General features: G+C 40.0%; 1 protein-coding gene across 7 annotated transcripts in view; it reads right to left on the bottom strand.

The window, feature by feature from the left end:
- Positions 1-22,367, bottom strand: part of MCTP2 (multiple C2 and transmembrane domain containing 2) — a 127,566-nt gene that overhangs the window by 26,878 nt on the left and 78,321 nt on the right. For all 7 annotated transcript variants that reach the window (XM_055818530.1, XM_055818516.1, XM_055818518.1 and 4 more), the window contains 3 exons: positions 22,159-22,260; positions 21,342-21,416; positions 20,417-20,536 (listed from right to left, as the gene is read on the bottom strand). In XM_055818530.1, coding sequence (XP_055674505.1) covers positions 20,417-20,536; positions 21,342-21,416; positions 22,159-22,260 — 297 coding nt within the window. The remainder of the gene's footprint in view (positions 1-20,416; positions 20,537-21,341; positions 21,417-22,158; positions 22,261-22,367) is intronic.

Genomic DNA, 22,367 nt, shown 5'->3' with positions numbered 1-22,367 from the left:
AAATTATTTTCCTAGCAATACTTTTTGCCAAAACTCAAGACCAGTTCAGCTGCTGACGTATAGAACGGCTATTGCAAGGAAAAAGATCTTGATTTCTTGCAATCCCTAGTCTGGTAAGGGAATCCCATAGACTGGTAAGGGAATCCCATAGACTGGTAAGGGAAGTCACTACCAGGTTCAGATCACTTGCTCAGTATCACAGAAGCCAGGGACAGGAACCAAGCCCCTATTTCAAATGATCCCATTTTAACAAACCATACTTTTTTCCATGTTTCACACCATCGTCAGACCAAGTCCTGTCAGACATAATCCACTGCACCATTGATACCTTTTCTGCTGGGCTTCATACTGTGCCTGGGGGAAGTTAAGAGGACAGTAGCCACTTTCTAAAATAAAAGCCAAACAAGTGGAACTAGCTTTCTGCATTACTTCTTCTAATGCAATCTGAGAATATAAAAGCCTATTATGGAACAGAGCAACTTCAGTTCCAGCATTATAAAACAATTATCAAAATAGAAACTGAAATAGGATAGACTTATCTGGAGGAAACAAAAGAAAAAGAGCTCTTGAAATTAATATTTAGACTAGAGTTCTACCTAGAAGAGAACAGCAATATCACAGTCTTGGAGAAAGGACCACTTGATTTCAACTGATTAATGTGTTGCTATTTCAAAGGGCCTAATAACTACAAGTTAAAGCTCTGGAGGTTTGGAAGCCGTTTCATCTGAAAATCATTGAAGAGGGGTCCAACTGTTCCTGTCAAGAAGCATGGAGTTTGAACAACCATGAGAGTGGCCCTTTTGACAGCAGTACAAAAGATGAGAGAAGGCAGTCTCAACTGAAAGTAAAAACAAACCCTTAGAAACACGTTTCAAATCTGGTTTTTCTGCCCCTCTGGTTCCAATTTAGGATCTGACTATTAAGAACAGATTTTAGACGGGTGTCTACTAAAGTATGCCCATAAAACATTTGTCACCAGCAAACCCACAGTCATGGGACAGAAGGAGTTTAGAAACCTAGCGTTAGGTAGGATTTTCTGCGTAGTTTTTCTACACAGTAATTTCATTTTTTTAACTCTAAAAACCAGGCTGGTTTTGATCTGGAGAGTCTTTGTGGAGAAGTAAAAGATGCTGTGTTGTGTGACAATACTCCTGGAAAACAACAGTGATGGGAGAAGGAGAGGGATACATTCCATCAGATGGAAAAAATAAAAGTGAAAGGAGATTAAATGCACGCAAGGAACCTATGGTAAAAGGTTATTTTCTCAGCCAGCATAGGCTCCAATGCTAATGAAATGCCTCATCAGCAGAGCTGTGAAAAATATTATTTGAAACTCCAAGTTTCAAAACCACACACAATTTAACTGAACTCTAAACTACTAACAGCTTTGTCAAAAGTTTCCTTGCAATTTATAAACACGGTCTGTGCAATTCACCAAGCCAGGAGAAAAACTTGAGCTGATCTTGTTGTGAATGTCCAAGTTATGTTTTGTGATAAACCAAAACGCTGGTTTTGATTTGAGACACAAAGACATGCTTCCCTTTATTTACAGGGGAGAAGAATTACAGATTTTTAACTTATCTCTGGATTATGTATTCTCAAGGTGCTGTGTATGTGTAAATGGACTCTATAAAAAGGCAGAAGTTTCTGCAGCTAAATGTTCAGGAAAAAACTCTCTAGCATTATTTTTTTTAAGCTTTCAGTCCCTTTGCCCCAAACAAAATTCAGGATATTAGCCAATAATGTAAGATACTGGCTCCCCAAAAGGGCACTCGAATCCCTTGGAGGCAATAAGCCTGTCGACAACGAATTATTTCTGACAGATACTTATTCCTGCCCTTAGAAAGGGAGAGTAAAAGAGGAATGAATGAGCACACTCGCACTGAGCAGTACATTTGTGCATATGTGTATACATATCTGTATATACAGAAGTATCTCTTCCAGATACAGGCAATACAGATGCATCAACGCTGTGGCACTGAGCCCATGCTAACAAAAACCAGGGTATGCAGTGTGGGCTCAGCCTGATGTGAGTGCAGCAATAAGGCTTGTGCTCTCGGGCTGGCTTGTGCTTTGGACTAGTGACAATATTAAAAAAAAAAGAAGAAGAACAATTATGGAAAATAGCTCCACCTTAGGGCACAGCAAATAAAGGTTGAGGCAGTCAAGTAGTATGTATTTCCCACTAAAGGTCCTCTCCCAAAGACTTTTTTTTTTTTCTTTTTTTTAAGAACAGGTCCTCTTCCAAAGATGCATTCCAGAATTGCTGTTACTAACCCTCTCCTTCCTGCATCCCTGTGATGCTCTCCCACCGTGCCATGGCCAGCTAAGAGTGCTCCTATGCCACTTCATAGCCACTAAGCTGGAGCTTAAGGAGGGGTCGGTTCTGAGCAGAGTCGCTCCCTCATTGCAATGCAATAACAGAAAACGTGGCAGGAAGAGAAATTACACTTAAATAAACCAACACTGTCAGAAGAAACCTATTTACTTTAGATTCAGTTTGCTTTTTGTGTCCCCAGCAAAAGAACACAGCATCTCAACGGTAGCAGGAATCGTGCGTTGTATTGAACACTGATGACCAAAATCAAAAATGACCTGAAGGAATAGAGGTCTTTAAATATTTATGCCACATTACAAATTATCTCTGCGTTGCTCCACACATAGCGTACGACTTACTAATTTTTTAAGGGCGTACCACAAGTAAAAAGCTTAGTTCTTCCACATGAGCTCTCTGTTCCAAGTGCAAATGCAATTGGAATCTAAAAACAAAGGTGCACATACACAAAAATCCACCTAAACACCCCAAAGCCAAACCTAAACATCAAATTGTGACCCAGAATAACTCAGCCTGTATTACATGTGTGACTGCACAGAACTGAGAAGTAGGAATAAAGGATATGCTTGTAGAATTTGCTGCCATGTAGACCTGATTCTTTTGCAGATGTTTTGGGTAACAGAAACAATGTGGCCATGTCTGCCCACTTCAGATGTCTGCGTAGGCTAAATGACACCGCGGCAAAGCCATGCCCTGCTGTAGTACCGCGTGTCCCATCTCTGCTAGTCCCAGCTGCAGCTTGCTGAGAAAGTGTCCCAGGATGAGGTTGAGGGGTGAGGGGAGGAACACAAGGTACCCACCTCGTGCTTGACAATTTACATTACCTGTGAGGGTGCAACAAGGAAAAGGAGTGACAGAATAAAGTCTTCAAAGGATAGGAACTGTTGTCACCACGGTCACAATTCTAACACCAGTTGCAACATTCAAAAAGAAAAGAAAAAATCCCCCACCGTTTCCACTCCCAGCAAAATCAGACATAAAACAACAAATAAATCCCTAACGAATACATGACAAATCTTGTACTGTTCAAGCCAATGTGTGTTAGGGCCCTTTTTACCACTGTGCTTTAGACTTTTCAGGGGGATCTCATTTTCCTTGCTACTGCTAGGAAGTAGCAACTCATTTGTGTTTTAAATGAAAGCTGTGATTCACGTGCAATCACAGGAGTCTCAGAAACGGCGCTTGAAGAAAAAGCATGTTGTTCTGCAAAAGTCGCAGAGAAATCAGAAGAGTTGACAGTATTACAATCTGTTCTCCACCATCCTCCTGGGACACTGCCGTCGGTAACTTCACAAGGGAAGGCTGGGATGCTATGCTTAGCGCTGCAAACAGTAAAAAAATGTCCACGCTGATCCTGAATCACTTTTGCCATTAATCTGTTTAATGGATCTATTCTTGATTGATAATAATGCCTGGAATCATAAAATAAAATCGAACTAAAAAGTGAGGTTTTTCCTTTATTCTGATTATTTTGGTTACATTAATGAGATTTGCCAGCCTAGAAAATTGAAAACAAGATCCTTAGAGATCTTTCTTTAATGAGGGGTCAGGGAAGAGCCGCTTGCTTCAAGGTTTTTTTTGACAGAACTTGTCACCTGTTAAGTTTATATGCAACATAAGACTTATATGTTGCATTCCAGCTATTTGAAGATTATCTGCCAAACTGGTCAGTGTGGGTGATAATTTTCAACACAAAAAGGGGTGTGCCTGGGGGTGCCTTTGCCTTAAACCCCAAAGCCTACCAGCCACCACGAGTCTAACGGGGTGCCTCTACCCAGCTTGCTTGTGGCTGCTACTTTCTCTTTATCCCTAACCCCAAAAGAGGTTAATCAAAACAAACTCAACTACCACACCACAAGTTTTGGGTTCTGTATTTATGTATGTACAACAGATTTAAAGATTTCCAATCTTTTTAGGCTGTAGACACTGAAGAAATAGCTGTTTCCTAGCCTGCTGACTGGTCTAATTTTTCCCTCATGCTTTTATCTAACATATTTTACATTTCCTGTGCCAAGTAAAATACAGTTAAGACCCTCAAGCAATAAAGCTTAAAATTGAAAAAACAGGGAAAAAAATATTACAACAGTTTTCTATCTTTTGGGACAATCCGCTGGGAGTGGGTCAGGGGAATAAATCTGCATGTTATTTCTAAAGGGGTAACTATCACAAAGGCAATGGGGGAAGATACTAAAACAAAGAGAGGGTGGCATGCCAAAAAAAAAAAAAAGTTGTTTTATATCGTAGCTAAATTAAATTGTCATTTTTATCTCTAATGTTTTAGTTTGTTTATCAGCAGGGTCATAGTTTTGGAATTAGTCTCATACAGAAAGTTGTGATCTGTTTGCAAGAAAGATAGGCATTATGCAAGTTAAAAGCCTGGCCATATAGTAAATAATTCTTCCAAAAAGTGCCAGAAAAAAAATATCTGTGCTATTTAAAAGGAGGCAAAAATGTAGGTTAATTTTATTTATTCTGGATGAGGTGAACACCTTAAAAGGGTCATGATAAAATTTATCATTAGCTGAGCTGATAAATGTTCACTTACTCTGGAGAAATATTTGTTAACATTGTGAGAAACATCAGAGAGGGTCAGATGGTGACGTAATTGCACAGCAGTGGAAGGAGTATTTGGTGAAGGGTTCTTTAACTTCGAGCTCTCAACATTGGGTTCCAGCTGGTAGCAAATGGGAAGCTTACATGATACGTTTAAACTGATGACTTCCTCCTTCACATTCATAGTGTGTATTAGAGTTGAATGAGTAAAGGAAAAAGAGCTCTCTAATAAAGCAAGAATGTTTAATTAGACTTAATTCTGTGTTCAGTGGCAGGAGGATCCCACATAAAGTGACTCCCCTGGCAGTCTCCAGCTATGGCATTAAAACAAAACAAAAAGATCAGGTTGTAGTAAACCACATAAATGAGAAGTAGATGCTTGTACACACTAATACTGCAAAACTGGCTGGTACCCTCTGTTCCAGAACCTCCAGTCCTAAGGAAATGATTCCAGACTGAAGCAGAGCATAAGGAGTGAAATAATTAAATTAAAAAAAAACAAAAACAAAAACAAACAAAAAACGAAAAAACCCCAACAAAACCAAAACAAAAACAAACAGATCACAAAACCAGAATTCTAAGAACACCTATAAAACACCTATAAAGCAGTAGGACAACATCCTTTCATGCAAAGAATTTCAGGTGACACTCTTTCCTGATGCCATACATGGGATTCCCCACCACAGCCCCACGCCAGAGCACAGGAGGTGTCTTCATCTGAGATCCACTTCCTACCGTCAAGAGGAGAGCAATAATCGTAACCAAACCCAGCCCTCCCCACACCTGACACACTGGACACCAAGAACAACAGAGTGATTACAGCACACACAAACAATTTCAGCACTTCATAATCTGCAGTTTGACAGAATTGTGCCATTAAAGAACATGAAGATGACTGGGAGACTCACTGTAATTATACCCTAAATATGTTACTATTGTAAGCTAGCAACAACAGCAGTGACAAAAAAAATTTCCTAAGTATTGACAGCATGACTATGTAATAGAGATTTTCCACTAGCAGACCTATAGCATCTTGCTTTCCAAAATACAGAACAATCTAAAAAAAAAAAAAACCCAAACAAACAAAAAAAAAAGTTGCAAGACTGTTGCAATTTCAGGCAGCTGTTCAGGTAAAACTGAAGCCAGAAGATTGTTTATTTTAATAAAGCTATTATATGTGCAGCTCCAAATTGGGAATGGCAGGAGACTAGGGGATGCCTAAACCATCACCACCTGTTTGCCCTGAAAATCAATTAAAGTCACACTATCACAGCAATCCCTTCTTAGCTAATAAAAGTTATACAGCTTCAACGTGCGACTTTAGGCGCTTTGTGGCAATGTGCCTGAAATCTAAATCCTTAGTTTCACGTTACTTCAATACTAAACACAACTCTGAACTAACCACTGTAAAACTTGCCTTTTTGGGGTTAGAGAAGGTGTTAAGGGAAAAGAGATCCCGAACTGCTGTTTTGATGCAGTGGGTTGAACTAATATTCAGTAAATTCTAACAATCCAGCCAAGAACATTATATAGTTTTAAGTAGGAGAAAACTGAAGTCCTTTATGACACATGCCTGTTCAACATATTCTGTGCTGCAGAACAGATCCAACTTTACAAGTTGAAAGCAAGGGCAGTAGAGACATCCCAAGTGTTTTAGTAATTAAACGAATATGCATAATGAACCATATGCCCAAAGGGCCTGTTCTTCATGTGGGCCAGATTTTTGTTTGAATTTTTAATTTTTATATACAGATGAAACATTTCATGTAATATAGCAACAGTGCAAAGGAACATGCTATGCAGGAAGGGAAGGAGGAACTACCCATGTGAGAATGATCAGAATACACTTGATGAATTCTGCTCCTCAATTTCCGATTCAGAGCCAAGAGGGCTTTTATTTTTTTCCCTAAGAAAAAAGAAAAAATCCTTTTCTCCTTTGAACAGCTGTATTAGTCATCTGCTCAGAGTCTCAAAAAGAGCCATTAAATATATGTATATTTATATAGGTCATATTTATACATCTATATGTGTGAAATGGATTATATACACCAACACATTTAGATGCTGCAACACTAGCAAAAACACAGACACTATCAAATTCAAAAGCTTCTGATCCACCAGAAAAAAATAGCTCCAGGATGGCTCTCTGTTCCGCAGGACTTGTCATGTTGTGTGAGCTGCAGTGAAACTGGACACACTCACATCTGTCTGTGAAACAGGAACAGACATTTTTTAAAAGATGGGTCAAATTCCACTCCTGTTACAATAATGTTACCCTACTGTGAACGAGAGGATACCGTGGCCTTTTTGCAGAAATATTAAATATTCCAAATTCTCCTGAGGCTGGGCCATGCTTCTCATTTCTCGGTAACAATCACCTTTTTTCATCCCTTGCTCTTTAAGTGCTTTTCCAAGCAAAAGAAGCATCCTTTGCAAACGTAAGCCATTATAACAGGTAAGTCCTCTAAACCACCAGCAAAACTATTTGGCGCTGATTCGCAAATAGTTAGACTGCAAAATAAAAATCTGGTTCTTTAAAGTGGTTCTGATGCATTGGACAAATTCCTATTGTGCTTAACAAAACCCGTGCCAGGGATCAGGTACCTGTCAGTGCGGACGTGCTGGTTAAGCAGCAGAAAAAACTTTCCAGCGTGAGCTTTACCACATTTCTGAGTCATTTTTTTGTACATGATTTAGGCTCTGTGAAGCAAGGGAAATCAAATCCTTAGCAGACTTAGTGAGGGAAAGGAAAAATTTGGGGTAAATAGCAAAGAGTGCTTCACAGTAGCTCAGACTTAGCACTGCACTTAGATAAACAACCAGTACTACACACACAAAACACCAGTGGCTGCTGCACGCAGTGCCTCGGTGCCGCAGAGATGTGGTGGGGAAGCACCAGCTGTGCTCTGAGGGATGCAGACAATAACGTGAGCCACTTCAGAATTAAAAGGGTGACTTTTCATCAAGCTCGGTGAGTTAAACTTTTTGTGGGACTTTGGGAGTTCCCATCACCAAATGTAAATGGCATGGCACGGCATGTAAAAGCAACCCTGTCCCCAGCCCTTAAGGTATTTAAAAGCTGAAATTACGAAGTTGTAAATAGAAGTCGTTGCTCTCCGTCCTAATTCTGGGTTTGCGCTTTTGACATTGCCTGGTTTACGTGATCTAGTAGTCTCCGCGGAAAGACAGATAAACTTCAACGGCTGTCAGAAGACAAAAATTGACAAGGAGCATCACCTTTCCCGACTGTTTAAATCCTTTAAGGAAGTGTTGGAGCAATTAGAGAGGGAGTCTAATCTTTGCAGAGTGCATTAACACTCTCCGACCTCCCAGACAATAGATCAGACCTCAGACACATAATGCTTCCCTAAGGCTTTTTAACCAGACCATTTGATCTCATAGTCACTCTGTATGTGTTACTATAGGTATCAGTGTGTAAGACAGTATTCATTGGGCACTGAAGGACCACTATCTCTGCGAATATTCACATAACTTTTAAAATAGAAAGCAGGAAAGCCATTGCAGTGCATGCTGTTACAGAAGCACTACTTGCCAGAAAAAAAAAGAAGAAAAAAAATTCAAACCAATCCAGAGTAGTTCTGCAAAATGTCTTTGTTTTTATTAATCTCGTTGTTCCTTTCTACTGCCACTGTTTATTTCCCAGCTTTGGAATATAAATCTATTTTTAAAAAAGCACAGATTAGGTTTTTATTCATAGAAACAGTTATCTGATAATAATTTCAAAATAATTCATTTCTTAACCCCTGTGGAGGGACTTGAGGGAAAGGGAATTAGGAAGACAGGTCTAGTTTATTAAGGAAATTGAAATACATCATTGCAAATAATTTTCCCAAATGTGTATATGGAAGTATCTGGGGAAGTTTTCTTAACTGCTAGAACAAGTCATCATCTAATTCCTGATGGGCATGTTCGATTAAAAAAAATAAAGCTAATATCACTGTATCAATTATGCATTTTCCATTTAATATTCTAAACATTTTAAGGAAATTTGCCTAGCGTAATTTTTTAATGGAATTAGACTTCCCTGCCATAATGTTCTGACAGAGGCCACATCTGAACCATTCTCATATGGACAAGGCATAATGGGGTTTCAAAACCAGCTAACTGGATTGCCACCCACTGCTAAGGGTGCTGCAGTCTCACTAAACAGTGGGTTCCCCCCCCCCCCCCCCATGCAATGTATTTGAGGTACACTGCTAGCTAACAATACTCTATGTGAATCTATTAATGCTTTGTATTAGTTACAGGATTTTGTTTTGCTCTTCTAGACCTCCAGAAAGTACTGTTCGTGAAATACCTGCATTACAAATAGTTTTTGCTGCTGTTTGAATGGGTATCTCAAATTTGTCAAGCCAAGTGCATCACAAATGACAAAAGGGTCACATATACCTAGTATATTTAAAAACAAACAAGCCTTCAAAGTCAAAGTGTAATGCAGTTATTTCTAATCTGAACAAACAATAGAATACATCTAATGAAAGTTGACAATTGGCTTTGATACAGAGCTGTGCAGCTCCTCTGTTCCATTAAAAGATGAAAGCTGAAGGAAAGCACAGAAGACAGCAAGTTCTCCAAAAAGCAAGGAGAAAGTTCGGAACCTGAGCTAGCAGATAAAAGCTGTTTCAGTGGAGACTTTTGCTCACGTATGACACTCATTTTTCAGTAAACAAGCTGACTTTACATGGGTAAAGTTAAGACTAAAATAAATGAGCATATTAGACCAGAATAAAACACTCCCCATTCTACATATTTACTAACACTTCTCAAAATCACAGCACTGCCTTTAAAACAAACAAAACAAAACCCCAAATAAACAAACAAACAAAAAAAAAACTGCCAAAAAAAAACCAAAACCCCAACACCTGAAATGAAATTAAGCTTGAATACAATGTGGATGTCACATTTAAGAATAATAGTTTTAATTTTCATGAAGTGGTGGGGAAAGTGATCAAAACTCTTTAGATGCTATTGGTACCAGTGTGATCCTTTACTGTGGCAGTAATATTTATTAATAATTAATAGCACAGATTTTTTTTCAATCAGATTTCTGGGATTTTGCAGTCATCCCATTTCTCCAGTTTTATTTCCCAACAAATGGTAAAAAATAAAAAAAAAAAAAAAAAAGGAAGGGACATATCCTGATGTAGGGTCTTTTTATTATTATTGCTATCCTTAAACAACCCGAGAACTTCCTGGTTGCTTAAGTCTAACCTCTAAATCAAAGCACTTCTTAGTCACTAGTGAAGAAAAGTAAAACTAAAAGAGAACAGGCTGTAAAACATAAAAGATGTATTTGCTCTGTAGCTTCCATACTAATCCCCTTTTACTTCAGATCTTGTAAAGGATCCAACTCTTTCTTATTTTTTAAAAAAAAAGAAAAAGGCAAAAGCAGCCCCACAATCAGTAGCATGCCTTAGGAGAAACCTGTCCAGGTGCATCTGTCTCCATCATAAACCCAAAATGTTGCATTACCTTCAAATAGGAAATTTCTTCCAGTTGTCAAGATTTCTGCAACTAGTGTTAGATTAGCGCTGAGAGAACGGGTGAATTAAATTAAAAATAAAATAGTTCAAGCAAGAGAAAGAAAACCTGCCAGAAAAATCTGTCAAAAGGCGGCACGCCAGAGCTGGCTTATTCATGAGGGTCCATCGCCACCTACAGGATTTTCCTCCTCTTCAGAAAACCTGCTGCTCCTATTTACACAGGATTTGCCCCAAAATGAGGATGGAGATTTTTAACTGATGTTAAATAGCATAGGTTTGCTAAAGTTAATGAAGTTCCAGTGATTTAAACCACCTACAGACACCTGTCTACTTACTCCCTCATTTTAGAAGAATAAAACCTGCCTGTATGTTTCAAGGGAATGAACCTGCATCTGTGTTAAAAAGAAATAATTTGCTTTTTAAAAATAAATTAAAAGAAAAAAGAAAATCATCACAAAATACTGATAATGTTGCTCCACCAGTGACAAGGGAGAAAACAGTCAATGTCTACAGTCTTTCTATAAAACTAAGTGCTTTAAAGTACTTTCTAAGAGGTGCCAGGTCAAAGTAACGTGAATAACGAGACAAATCCAAGCAGATCCTGACTGAAAGAAAATCTATACACCTGGGGTTCTGGGGAAAAAAAGCACACTGAGTAAAGGAGTTTTTACTTTTAATGACAATTTCATTTCCTAATACATACCTTTTTCGTAACAGCTACTATGGGTTTCCTACCTCTTTGTTTGTTTGGGCTGAGCTGTATGCTTTTTGCCATACAGCTTGCACAGTGAAATCCACGCCAAACTTTGGGAATTTTATACATAAGCTTCTAAAACTCCAATATTTCCAACAGTGGTAGGTAAGTAGTCTCTCTCTCATGCTCCTGTTTAATGAGTCTCTCACAGATGCAGCATTCATTAAACTTAGAATACTAATTTCATCTTTGTTTATGCAATTTCTAATCTATGAATAAAGTCAGCTTTCAGGAAAAGCAACAGGCGAATTGGGAAGATAAAAATGATGGATCCTGATACGTAATACTGTCTGTTTAGGACCAGACAAGCCAGAAAATGGTTACAAATAAATTTTTCAACCTAACAGTCAATTGATAAAATTACTGCTTTCTACCCAATTCAGAAGATGCTCAAGATATTTAATCTGAAGTTCCTCTAAAGAATCCTCTAAAAAATTGCAAAAAGAAATATACCACAAGGGAAAAGCCAGCTTCCAGGTAGTGTCCACTTCAGTCTTTCCCACGTTTTTTGTAGCAAATTCCTACCATTGGGATGTAGGTTTGCAAGGGAACAGGAAGAACCATGAGCTAAATTCACCTTCAGCATATGCAAGTTTTGCAGTTCCATCGGGAGTAAAGGAACCCGTGCTGCCTTCATGGATAGCAAATTTGATCTTTTATAAAACAATTAAATAACAGTCAAAGATAAAAAACCATAATTAAATGCTAATCTGTGATTAGTCTCACAGCTAGGAAAACACAGCATATCTGCTAACGAGAGGTTAGAAACAGGAGTTCAGCAACATTAAATATACAAATAAAACCAGCAAAAGGCAAGAGTACTATTTTACCCTGCCGGACAAAGTGAAATAAATACAAGATATGCAAAAATAAATAGTGAATGTCCAAAATGGCTTAAGATCAACAATAACCTCTTATAAAACTTCAGAACTTCAAAAGACACAAGATGGTATACATTAGGGGGGGGGAAAAATGGGCTTCATAAATCAAACAGCTAAAGTACAAAACAATATAGCAAACTCCAGCCAGACCACAAAGAGGGTTCGCTCTTCATAAACATCAGATCAGGCAGCTAAAATTATTACCAAAGCTCCCTTGTAACTGTCACCTGTGGTGGGTATAATTACAGGCTACTGCTGCAAGCACGCCCACGTCATATGGCAATAAAAGGACCTACAGCTTGCCAAGACCAGGCAGACAATGGAGAACACACACCACCTGACGAGAGCCCAAAAAGATCAGCCAGGGAGACTAATAAAAATGACAGCTTCAAAATAAATGACAAAGCTTCAACCAAAAAAAAAAAAAAAAAAAAAAAAGACACTATCAAATTAGCTGGAAATGCAAGCGCCGAGCAGAGTTCTCCAACAGGTCACAACTTGAGCACAAAGGCAGTCGGATTGTCTGCGGATGCATGTAGTTCAGGTTTGAGCTGTAAAGAGCCCTTTTAGATGAGGTTTTTTTTTTTTTATTATTATTGTTATTAGCAGAGAAAATGTTTGCACATTTCGGCTTGGCTTTGTAGGCTGTCATTAGATAGCCAAAGAGATGTAAACTCTATCTTTCTAATCCACTTCTGCAGACAGACAGATAGATCCGTGTACCTTAATGCTGGCATCTTCTAGGGATACGCTTCCATCCCAGAACAAAGCTGAATTTCTTTCCCATTGCCTTAATTCTCCACCGGGTGCCTGCACACACATTCCTGCTGCCCAGCTGTGCAGAGGCTTATCCTCTGGCAGGACCTGGCTTCTACCTGAATGCTTTGACCAGTTTCACACACACAGCCAAGGTATGGAAAGGCTTGATCATAAACTAAAAACATAATGCATTTTAAGGGGGGGGGGGGGGGGGGGGGGGGGGCAGTGATTTACATGTGTCTCATTACCAGGGTTGAGGGAACCATTCCTATGTGAAGCATGCAAGTTTTGAGTACATGGCACAGAAAGCTCTACTACCGCTCAAAAATATGCGCACAGCATAGACTTAATTGAAGAAGCATCTCCCCGACCCCAAAAGCAAGGGAGGGGCTCTCTCTGTGGGGTTAGTGCCTTATTAAAGCAGGCCCAGGAAACGAGCATTGCTCCTCAGATGCAAAACAGAGTTTTGTTTTTGTTTTTATTTTGGAACATTTCCCTGGTAAAAAGCAAATCCCCAAAACCCCTGAGCTGGAAACATAAGACCATCTATCCTTTTCAGAGTTAAAAGGGATATTTGTACTGGTCTCTGCTCAGCTCTATCTCACCCCGACTCCAAAGCTTCAAACTTTGCTTTTTAAATCTTGTTTATCATGTTCTCAAGCTTCTAAGTGGTTATTTCCCTATTAACTTTGTCCTTGTTTGTTCTTGCATTTTTGAAAGAGCTGGAAATAACGTGTTTACTTTGCTGCGTGTCTCTCAGCATCACCAATATCACAGTTGCTATTCCAGGAATTTTAACTGCTGCAGCAAAGCCTGGGATCTCAAGCTTAAATCGTATTCCCCTCAACCACATAAGAATAATACTGGAAATGTAAAAATTGCTGCGAGAAGGGTAAAGCCATCTCCTTCAACTGGCTAGAGAAGCCTGTTTCTCATCTGAGCAGTTACTTGCATGTGTCAGGTAACGTGCTCCTAACGGCTTTGCACGCACAAATGGTGCATTTTCACAGGCACTGCCGTGAGCAGCGTGGAAGAAGCAGGATGTAAACGTTTCCTCCGTCATTAGGAAAATGCTCTTACTGGGATATAATAGCTTGAAATAAAAACATACCTCTGATCCAGCCTTTTCACTGGAGTTCAAGACAATAATTTTTAAGATGTGCCTTTGCCAGGGATTTAGAGAGAAAGAGGAGAGGAAATGTTAGGGGCTCTGAAGAATTACTTACTAGGTCAAATTCCTGAAACCTTGCCCTTCACTGCTCCTCCAGCACTAGCTCTAGCCTTAAATATGAACAAATTTTTGTACCAGAGCGTTATTTTACAGCTTCCCTATTTAAATAGGAATTGCATTCGTCCCTTTGCCGACTGCTTCTTTAAAACTGTAGCAAAAACACAAGCTGCAAATGGGCTGAGAAAAGCCCTTAGCAAAAGCTCTACAGTAAAACGGAAGTACAGACCATCTCTTTTGCATTAATACTTTTTTTAAGCTTCTTCTTTTTCCAAGTTCCCTATTCAGCGTTTGAAGAATACTCATTCTTCTCTCTTTAGGATTACATCTATTCATTTTATTTAGCTTTTTAATGTGGAGACATTTTAATCTACCATTACTTTAATGCTGTTCCCGAATAGTTTGGGAGCAATGATTTATATTTTGTCTTCAGCTATGAGGATGAAAAAAAAAAAAAAAAAAGGCAGGGAGTGGGGGGGCCGAGGCAGGGATGGGGAGAAAAAAAGACTATACCCATCTCATCAGTTACACATGTAGTCATGGCAGGGTGGTTTGTGCTTTGTATCAGAGAATTGCTTGTTCAAAATTAGCGGACATTTTATGAGGAAAATCAGAAAGATGTCAGGGAAGCTCATGTGAGAGCACATCTTCCTTCCTCACCCTATAGATGAGGAAATTATTACCATGTACTGGTAAATTACAAGCAAAGTCTCAGTTAAAATTAAGCTCTGTCCTCTGCTTGCTTGGTCAGATGTCCAAGGGACACTTGGGGACTCAGTCTTTATCCTGAGATGTTTGGATTTCACAGCTGTTACTAGTCTTTCTTCTCCACAGGTTCCTCATGTTCCCTGTTAAACTTCTGTCCCAAGAATCTCCCTTTATTGATCTATGACTCCGCTCCCATCAAGGGAGAAAGAAAAAAAAATAAAAATCACTGTGTTGCGAAACAATGCACAAGTTAAATTGGATGTTTTACCCATATATTGTTGTCATGTCCAGGGCTGAATTATGCTTAGTACAAACAGGACTGGAACATTTTGTGTTTTGCTTAGGAAAGTCTAACCATAACATGAAGGAGACGTCCACATGCAGAATTAAAGATTTACCCCAATTAAACTCCAGAAGGCTTAGGTTTTGAGTTAACAGCCATCCTCCCTGAGGGAAAAGAACATTTCCATTTTACTGATATGCAATTAGAAATTTTAGAGGACACTGTCAACAAGCTAATGGCCTTTTGCCTGTAGGTCATCAGTATAAATATAGCTCAGCTCAACAGGGATTAAAAATTGTTCATGTCTAATAAGATGGTTGGTGTCTTTTCTATGAGATGAGTTTAACTGGGCTCAGATCCAGCTCCCATATCACAAGCTTAAGTAGCAGCATGTTAAACAGTGCACTCAGTAGAGATGCCCAGAAGTTCATGGGCTGCAGAGTCTGACCTGCCGCTCTGCTGCTATCCCAGATTAGGACTGAAGCAAACTGGCGCAGCAATCAATGCACATCTGTGCAGCCTCACCCGGCTCGTCGTGTGACTCCTCAGGCTTCCAGTTCCCACAGCCCGAGAGGCCAGTGCCAAAAAACGGGGCATCCTCCAGCTCTCTCTGGATTTAAAAGCTTTGGAGACCGTAATGGAGAAGGATGCCAAAATCTCACCCCTGCAGCTAGGAGTTGAAAAGCTTACGTTTTGGTTTCCTGCTGCATTTACAATCCCCAGCAGCTCTGCTGGGCATTGACAACCCCCAGGGCTTCCCTACTCCTGCATCAGCTGGCTTTGTGGGAAGCCCAAACTGCTCCAAAATGATCCCATGCCTGTCATTTTCCCAGCTGCCCACCATTAAATAACTGCAGCCAGTTTGACCAGAAACTCCATGTTTCCAACGCATTGCATTGCATCACCACATATTCCTTCCTTTCCTCCCTGTGCTAACTCATCATAAAGTAATCATCAGACACACTGCAATGTCACTGCAAAATAAATAAATACTGCCTGCGCACGCTGTATTCCTTGTCTGGCCAGCCCAGGCTGCCAGCTAGGGCTGAGCCTGAAAAATAGCTCCCACCTGTACCCACCCTGGCAGCAGCCTTGATTAGCAAGAAGCCTAAACCTGATATAGTGGGAAATCCTGCCAGTAAAAATGAAGTATGCTGGCATGGGTGAGTGTGCAGGGACCCTGAAGCAAATCAGTAGCGAGCACTGCCAGTCACACCAGAGGTGCTACCGTGGCTGGTTTCCCATCGTTTGCCTGATCCTGTCAATGTCTCTTGCAACTATCATGCAAACTTTAAAAAAAAAAAAAAAAAAGATAGTAAAAATTCCAGTCAATATATCCTTTTAATTTGCACCAGATTATAGTTTTTTTAATGCAATTACTGTAATTTCATTAAATGACATAATTACCATTAATGCAGAGAAAACTGTCAATAGAAGGTGTAATTATGTTGTATAAAATCACAAGCACAATGTGCAATGGTGCATAATTCCTCATGAAAATCATTCTATGACTAAAATTAACTTTTAAAATATTTTTAAATACATATTGTACAGTAAGAATAATTCAGTTATTATGGACTTAACTTCCACAACCAGCGAAGAAGGGGGAGCAGAGCAGACACAGAATGTTTGCATGCATGCGGAAGGAAGGACCAGAAATTTGGTTTAAAAGGACACCAAAAAGGTAAACACACAAGTTTTTTCATGCATAAGTGGGAAAAACAAACAGCTTATAATCACACAGACATACAAGATGACTTGTGAGCAGACATTCCCCTAGGCATATTTCACCAGCTGCAGCTTTTTGGACACCAGTAATGCAGCATGGAAGTGATGCCTCAATGGAAAGAGGTGAGACAAGATGAAGGAGTGATGAGGGCCAGGCTAAAAACAAAACATTCACCCTGGGAACTGGGAGCAAACTGTCCAGGGTAGGATATGAAGAGTGTCAGGCACATGAGCAGAACCCTAGAGGGATGTATTAGAGTAAGTCTTTGGGTATCTTCAAAATAAAGACCTTTCTGAGGCATGTTTCTGTCAAAATGCAACATATCAAGCTGAATACAGAGATAACTATACCAAAATTAAACACAGTAGAATGCTTGGAGATCTTTTTGGTCTTAAAAATCTACAAATGACTTCAAATCCTGAACTGATGGAGGAGAAGAGATGGACAAAGTCTTTTAAGGTCTTTCCTAGTATAGGAACACTATTACCTCTACAAGCAACATTTTCCACATGTGGGAATATTCCTGATATTCCCACACATGCACAAATGTGTGTCCATTCTTCACACCAGACCAAAGATGAAATGTACACTCTAAAGAATCCAGAAAACCTATGTGTGACTCTTTCCTCTGACCCAGGATGGTTTTTCATCAATTTGTATAATGGAATTTGCACCAAACCCTTTGTGCAAACATCACCAAAAGTGAAATTTTGCTCACCTCCCTTTCAACCCTCTTTCCAAATCCTCTAAGCCTGAAAAATTTCTGATGTTCCTTGTGCCTGAGCAGACCTGATCATTGTCCCGTGTGCCTATATGATTAACTCAGATTAAAAATCATCAGATTAAAATCACACAATGCTGGTGAAACATGATTTCATTTTCCTAGCACAAAAAATTAACCTACTCATATGTCCTTGGATTGCCTTCTCTCACCATTACAAACTAATGAAGAAATTTAGCTTGGGACGATGCATCTCATAAATGAGAGAACATGGTGACAGCATTTTTCTTCTTCACTCACATCCTGCCTGTGCTGTCCTCTGTTTCTTCCCTCTTTATCTGTTCCCCTTTTTCCCTTGCACACCCAGAAGTAGCAGCTAATGCCCTTCTCACAGACACCATCACCACTAATAGGGAGGGAGCCGCGCTGTAATGAAGACTAAAAGCAGGAAGGTGGAAGATACCACGTCCTCGCCTATTGCCACGCTCTGATGACCTCAAAAATATTTTCTTCTGTCTGGCAGTGGTGTTTGTCTGATTGCTTAAGAAAACAAGGGTCACCTGATTATACTGCCTGCTTGTCTTCCTCCTCCTCCCTCCCTTTATTCCCCCCTGGAGGAAGGGGCATCGGCTACCTGCAGAGGGAAACCAAGACCAATACAACAGGGGAGGGGGGTCCCCACAATTTCTGGGGTTATCACAGTGAAGATACGCAGAATATGTAGAATATGGTCACAACAGTTATTGCCAGTGGCTGAAGGGACAACATCTGTAAGGGAAAAAAAAAAAAAAAAAAAAAAAAGGTGGTTTAAGGGTCTGGCTGGCACTTAAGCTACCAGCCATTGTTTCACGGCTCCAGCTGAAAAACGGGTGAGCAGCTTGGTGCATCTTCCTCACCTCTGGCACTCAGTGTCAACCACAAGCACATCGTCAACAAGGACAAATTTGGTACAAGCTAAATTGATAGAAAGCCAGGTACTGAAGGTATACAATGTTGCTCACTGGAGAACGACGTTCTTTAAAATGTGGTGTTTGGTACCTCTTTTATTCAACCTGTTAGGAGTGGATTGTTAAGACTGGGGCAGGGAGGGATGCTGCACCTACCATGTTGCATAGGTATTTTCAATACTATGAACACACACGCTAGAAATAGTGAGAGATACATAATCAGCACTTCATTTTAAGTGCCAGAGCTGAATCATTTCCATGTGGAAAAACATCATATAGACTTAAATTTTGGTTTGTAGAAGAAACCTGTGGTAATTAGTCTTAATCATGTGTTTTTATTCCCTTCCTATTACTCACTCTCTTTCAGGAAACAGGAGTATTACGGTATCAAGTAAAGATGTTAATAATCTGTAACTTGTAACCTGCTCATCCTCCTTCTCTTTAAGAATCCTTTTCCTGTAGACCCACTTTCCCACCTTCTTATCTTTCTGCCTCTCTACCACTTCCGAACTTTTCCTGTCTAGAAAACTGACCTTCACAGCTGTAACTTCACAAGTATTTTGGTCCAAAATTTCTTTAAGTGCAAATCTCTTAAACACATGCTTAGATTCTTGCCATCAGGTGATGGTAGGACATCAGCACTGGGATTTTACGTATGTCCCCTCCCTTTCCAGCCTCCATGGGCATGACCATCCGATTCCCTTGTGCACAACCACAGAGTTCTCTTGCACAGCCATACTGCTTTGGCAAGGCACCGGCTGCTCTGCTCTCTGCCAACTCTTGAACCATTAAATTTAGATATGATCTAAATAAGCTTTGAGCAACAGGAAGAAAAAAAAATGCAGAAAAAAGACTCTCCATCCTACCCACTCTCACATGATAGTCATCCCTCAAATGTGCAGGGTGAAAGACAGCTCCTGTCTCTTTGCTCTGGAACTTCTTTCAATCAGGGATGGTCTACTTTACTCATCTGTAGCAAATACACTGAAGTGTTTTCCTCAGAAGGACCTTTAAGCGATTTATAATTCAGAGATAGTAAAAAGGGAAGAAAATCTTGGAGATTAACTGTTATATTGCTTAATAAACACTCAACTCAAAAACTTTCTTTCTGCATGCTGGACTACCACAAAACAATTTTGCAACCTTTAATGGCATGCCAAACATTTCAAGCATGAAGAAAATGTCACACCGCAGAATAAAAAGCAGGCAAAACCTTTTTGTGCTTGAGTGGATTATGAGAAAACTGCAAATGGGGTGTTTACTACCAAGAGGGAAAAGGAGAGAGCTGAAAAGTGGGACAGGCAGGTGGAGAACTTGGCTTTTTGTTTGCAGAGCCCAGCAGAACTCACTGAACAGCCTTTCCCTTTTCTCCCTCTTTTTTTTTCTTTATTTTTTTTTTTAAGCAATATATTATTACCATCCAGAGAATAGATTTGCAACAGGCGATGTCAGCAGAGCTGCTTATGTGCCATAGGGACATGGGCACAGCAGGCATTGCTAACCTGCAGCAAAGTGTCACCTCATTGCAATGGAAGATGGAAGGGACAAGACCCATCAGCTCACTGCATCACTCAAATCAAAGGCATCTCCCTGCATCACCCTCTTGGCCATCACCACCTCCCTCCCTTCCTACCATCCAGTTGCCATTTTAAAACAAACAAACAAACAAAACAAAAACACAAGACAAAAAAACCCAAATGTTCACCACCTAGGCACAGTCTTTATAGGGTGGCATCACCCACCATAGACATGGGCATCCTCAGGGCTTGGAGCAGGCTGGTGAACACCTCTGCACCGAGTGAAGAAAGGCTGTTCCTGAAGGTCTAATTTCCATGCCCATCAGGCACACTGTGGCCCAAACTACCTTGAAACCCACAGCCCTGCAGCCACATAGCTACAAAATACCAATAACAGCAAACGATAAAGGGCTTTACGCTGGTGGAGAGGGAGGCATGGTAACACTCCAGATCTTATATCACTTAGCCTCATGCAATAAAAGAAGAAATCCACTTACCACAAACGCTATCACACTCTTTACCGTGGACTCCCAGAGAAAGCAGCTCCAAAGGAATTGTATTGTATTCCATATTGCCATGGTGATTTTTTTCACACGATCAACATTTCTTGATAAGATCTGATAAATATTGAGTGGGAGGAGGGGAGGAGAAGAAGAGTTTAATCAAACACTCTAATATCCTACTATTGCTTCAGAAACAGGGATAATTTAAGCTACAAACGCATGCCAGGGCACATATTACAAATAAAGCCACTATTTCAAAGACGCACTCCAGCTCCTGTCTGCTTTCTGATTACACCCAAACCTTCCAGATTTCCCTCATCCCTTAGAAAAAAAGAAAGGAAAAAAAAAAAAAGCAAGCACGTCTTGATTCCAAAACTAAATAAGATAGTAATGCAAGCCTATCTTCATTCCCCTGCAATTCTCAAAATATAGCAATGTCTCAGGAAAAGGGCCAGAGAGATTCTAATCAAAACACTGAACCTCTTCTCTACATGTTTTTGTCCACAGAAATAAATATGAATTTTAGCCTTATTATAAGGCACCTTTATTTAAAAGAAAAGGATCACTGCCATTGTTCTAAAATCCTTTGGACTTTTAAAATAACTAACATAGACCTGGTTTCCTCCTTCCCAAAGAAGGGAATACAGCTCTCATTGAGCTTTAGGTGCTGCGAACTGTGCAACATCCTCAGCTATCATTTTCCCCACTCTGAAGCATGAATGAGAACTACTGATGCAAACTAGATCAGAAAGCAATTTCGTGTTAACACAAACAAACCTTTTAATATATACAGAAATACGCAGAATTTACATGTGTTCAGCATTTTATGTGTAAATAGGTTTTGTCCTTGCAACCATGCTACAGCAATTCAAATCTTTGCAAAACAGATGTGAGAGCTTAGCTCAGACACAGTTTTCACCTTTTTAGAAAATTTGCGGTTCTCCTCAGCAAAGCGCTTTTCCCGGGGCTTGAATGTTCTAATACTTGCTTTTACCTAAAAATAAAATAAAATAAATAAAATAACGTTTTTAAATGTCATGTAGTTTTACATGCATTATTTCAGCTTTGTATCACTAGCGTTGATGAGGAATTTCAGGATCTTTCACTCTTTTCATCCTCTACATGACTTAGGAGGAGCTGCTAGGAGAAATGTGGATGAGTTAAACTGGGCAAGGCTGGACTCACTTCAGCTAGAGCAGAGCTGTGGTGCAGCCCACGATGGCCTTAATAAATAGGATTTAACTCAGTAAAAGGCTGTAGGGCATAAACAATTGAGACTGACTCAGCCACCTAAAAACTTAAGTGCACCGTGTCCATGCCTCATTAATTTTCCTGTCAACACCCTGGGAAGAGAACCTCATGGGTCAGCTTTTTGGGGAGGAAGTAGGTGTTAAAAGTAATGTATAGATCTAAACATAAAGCCCTTTTTTGGCTGTTGCAAACGAAGCCGTGGTGCACAGTAATCGGCACCTCCTTCCCAAGGCAGTCGTGGTCCCCTGTCAGTCCAAAAATGCCCCTGCACCGTCCCATCCACGTGGAAGGGCCATCACAGAGCCCTGATGTTTCAATACTTCTTCACTCATGGTGTGAAACACCCCTCCACCACCACACGCCACCAGGTCACGACTTCTCCCGCTCGGCTCCAGGATTTTAAAGCATCACCCCCCAGCCTCATCCTTGCAGATTCCCACATTTCTGACACAAGCGATAAGCAAAGAGAAAATATTTCAACTTACAGGGTTAAATAGGACATCTAGCTCCAAGTAAATTACTCCTTTTGAAGCACGATCCAAGTCTTTGTTCTTCAGTGTGTAACAACTTCTTTTACCATTCCTAATCTATAGGGTCGGGGGGCCGGGAGGGGGAGAAGAAAAAGCATCAATATTTTCCTGGCTGTAATTCACAATATAATTTAAAGACACTACAAACATAAATAAATAAATAA

The sequence above is a fragment of the Falco peregrinus genome, chromosome 1 (genome assembly GCF_023634155.1).
Source record: "Falco peregrinus isolate bFalPer1 chromosome 1, bFalPer1.pri, whole genome shotgun sequence".
In the NCBI taxonomy this organism is placed as follows: Eukaryota; Metazoa; Chordata; class Aves; order Falconiformes; family Falconidae; genus Falco; species Falco peregrinus.
This window is presented reverse-complemented; position numbering and strand designations above follow the sequence as displayed.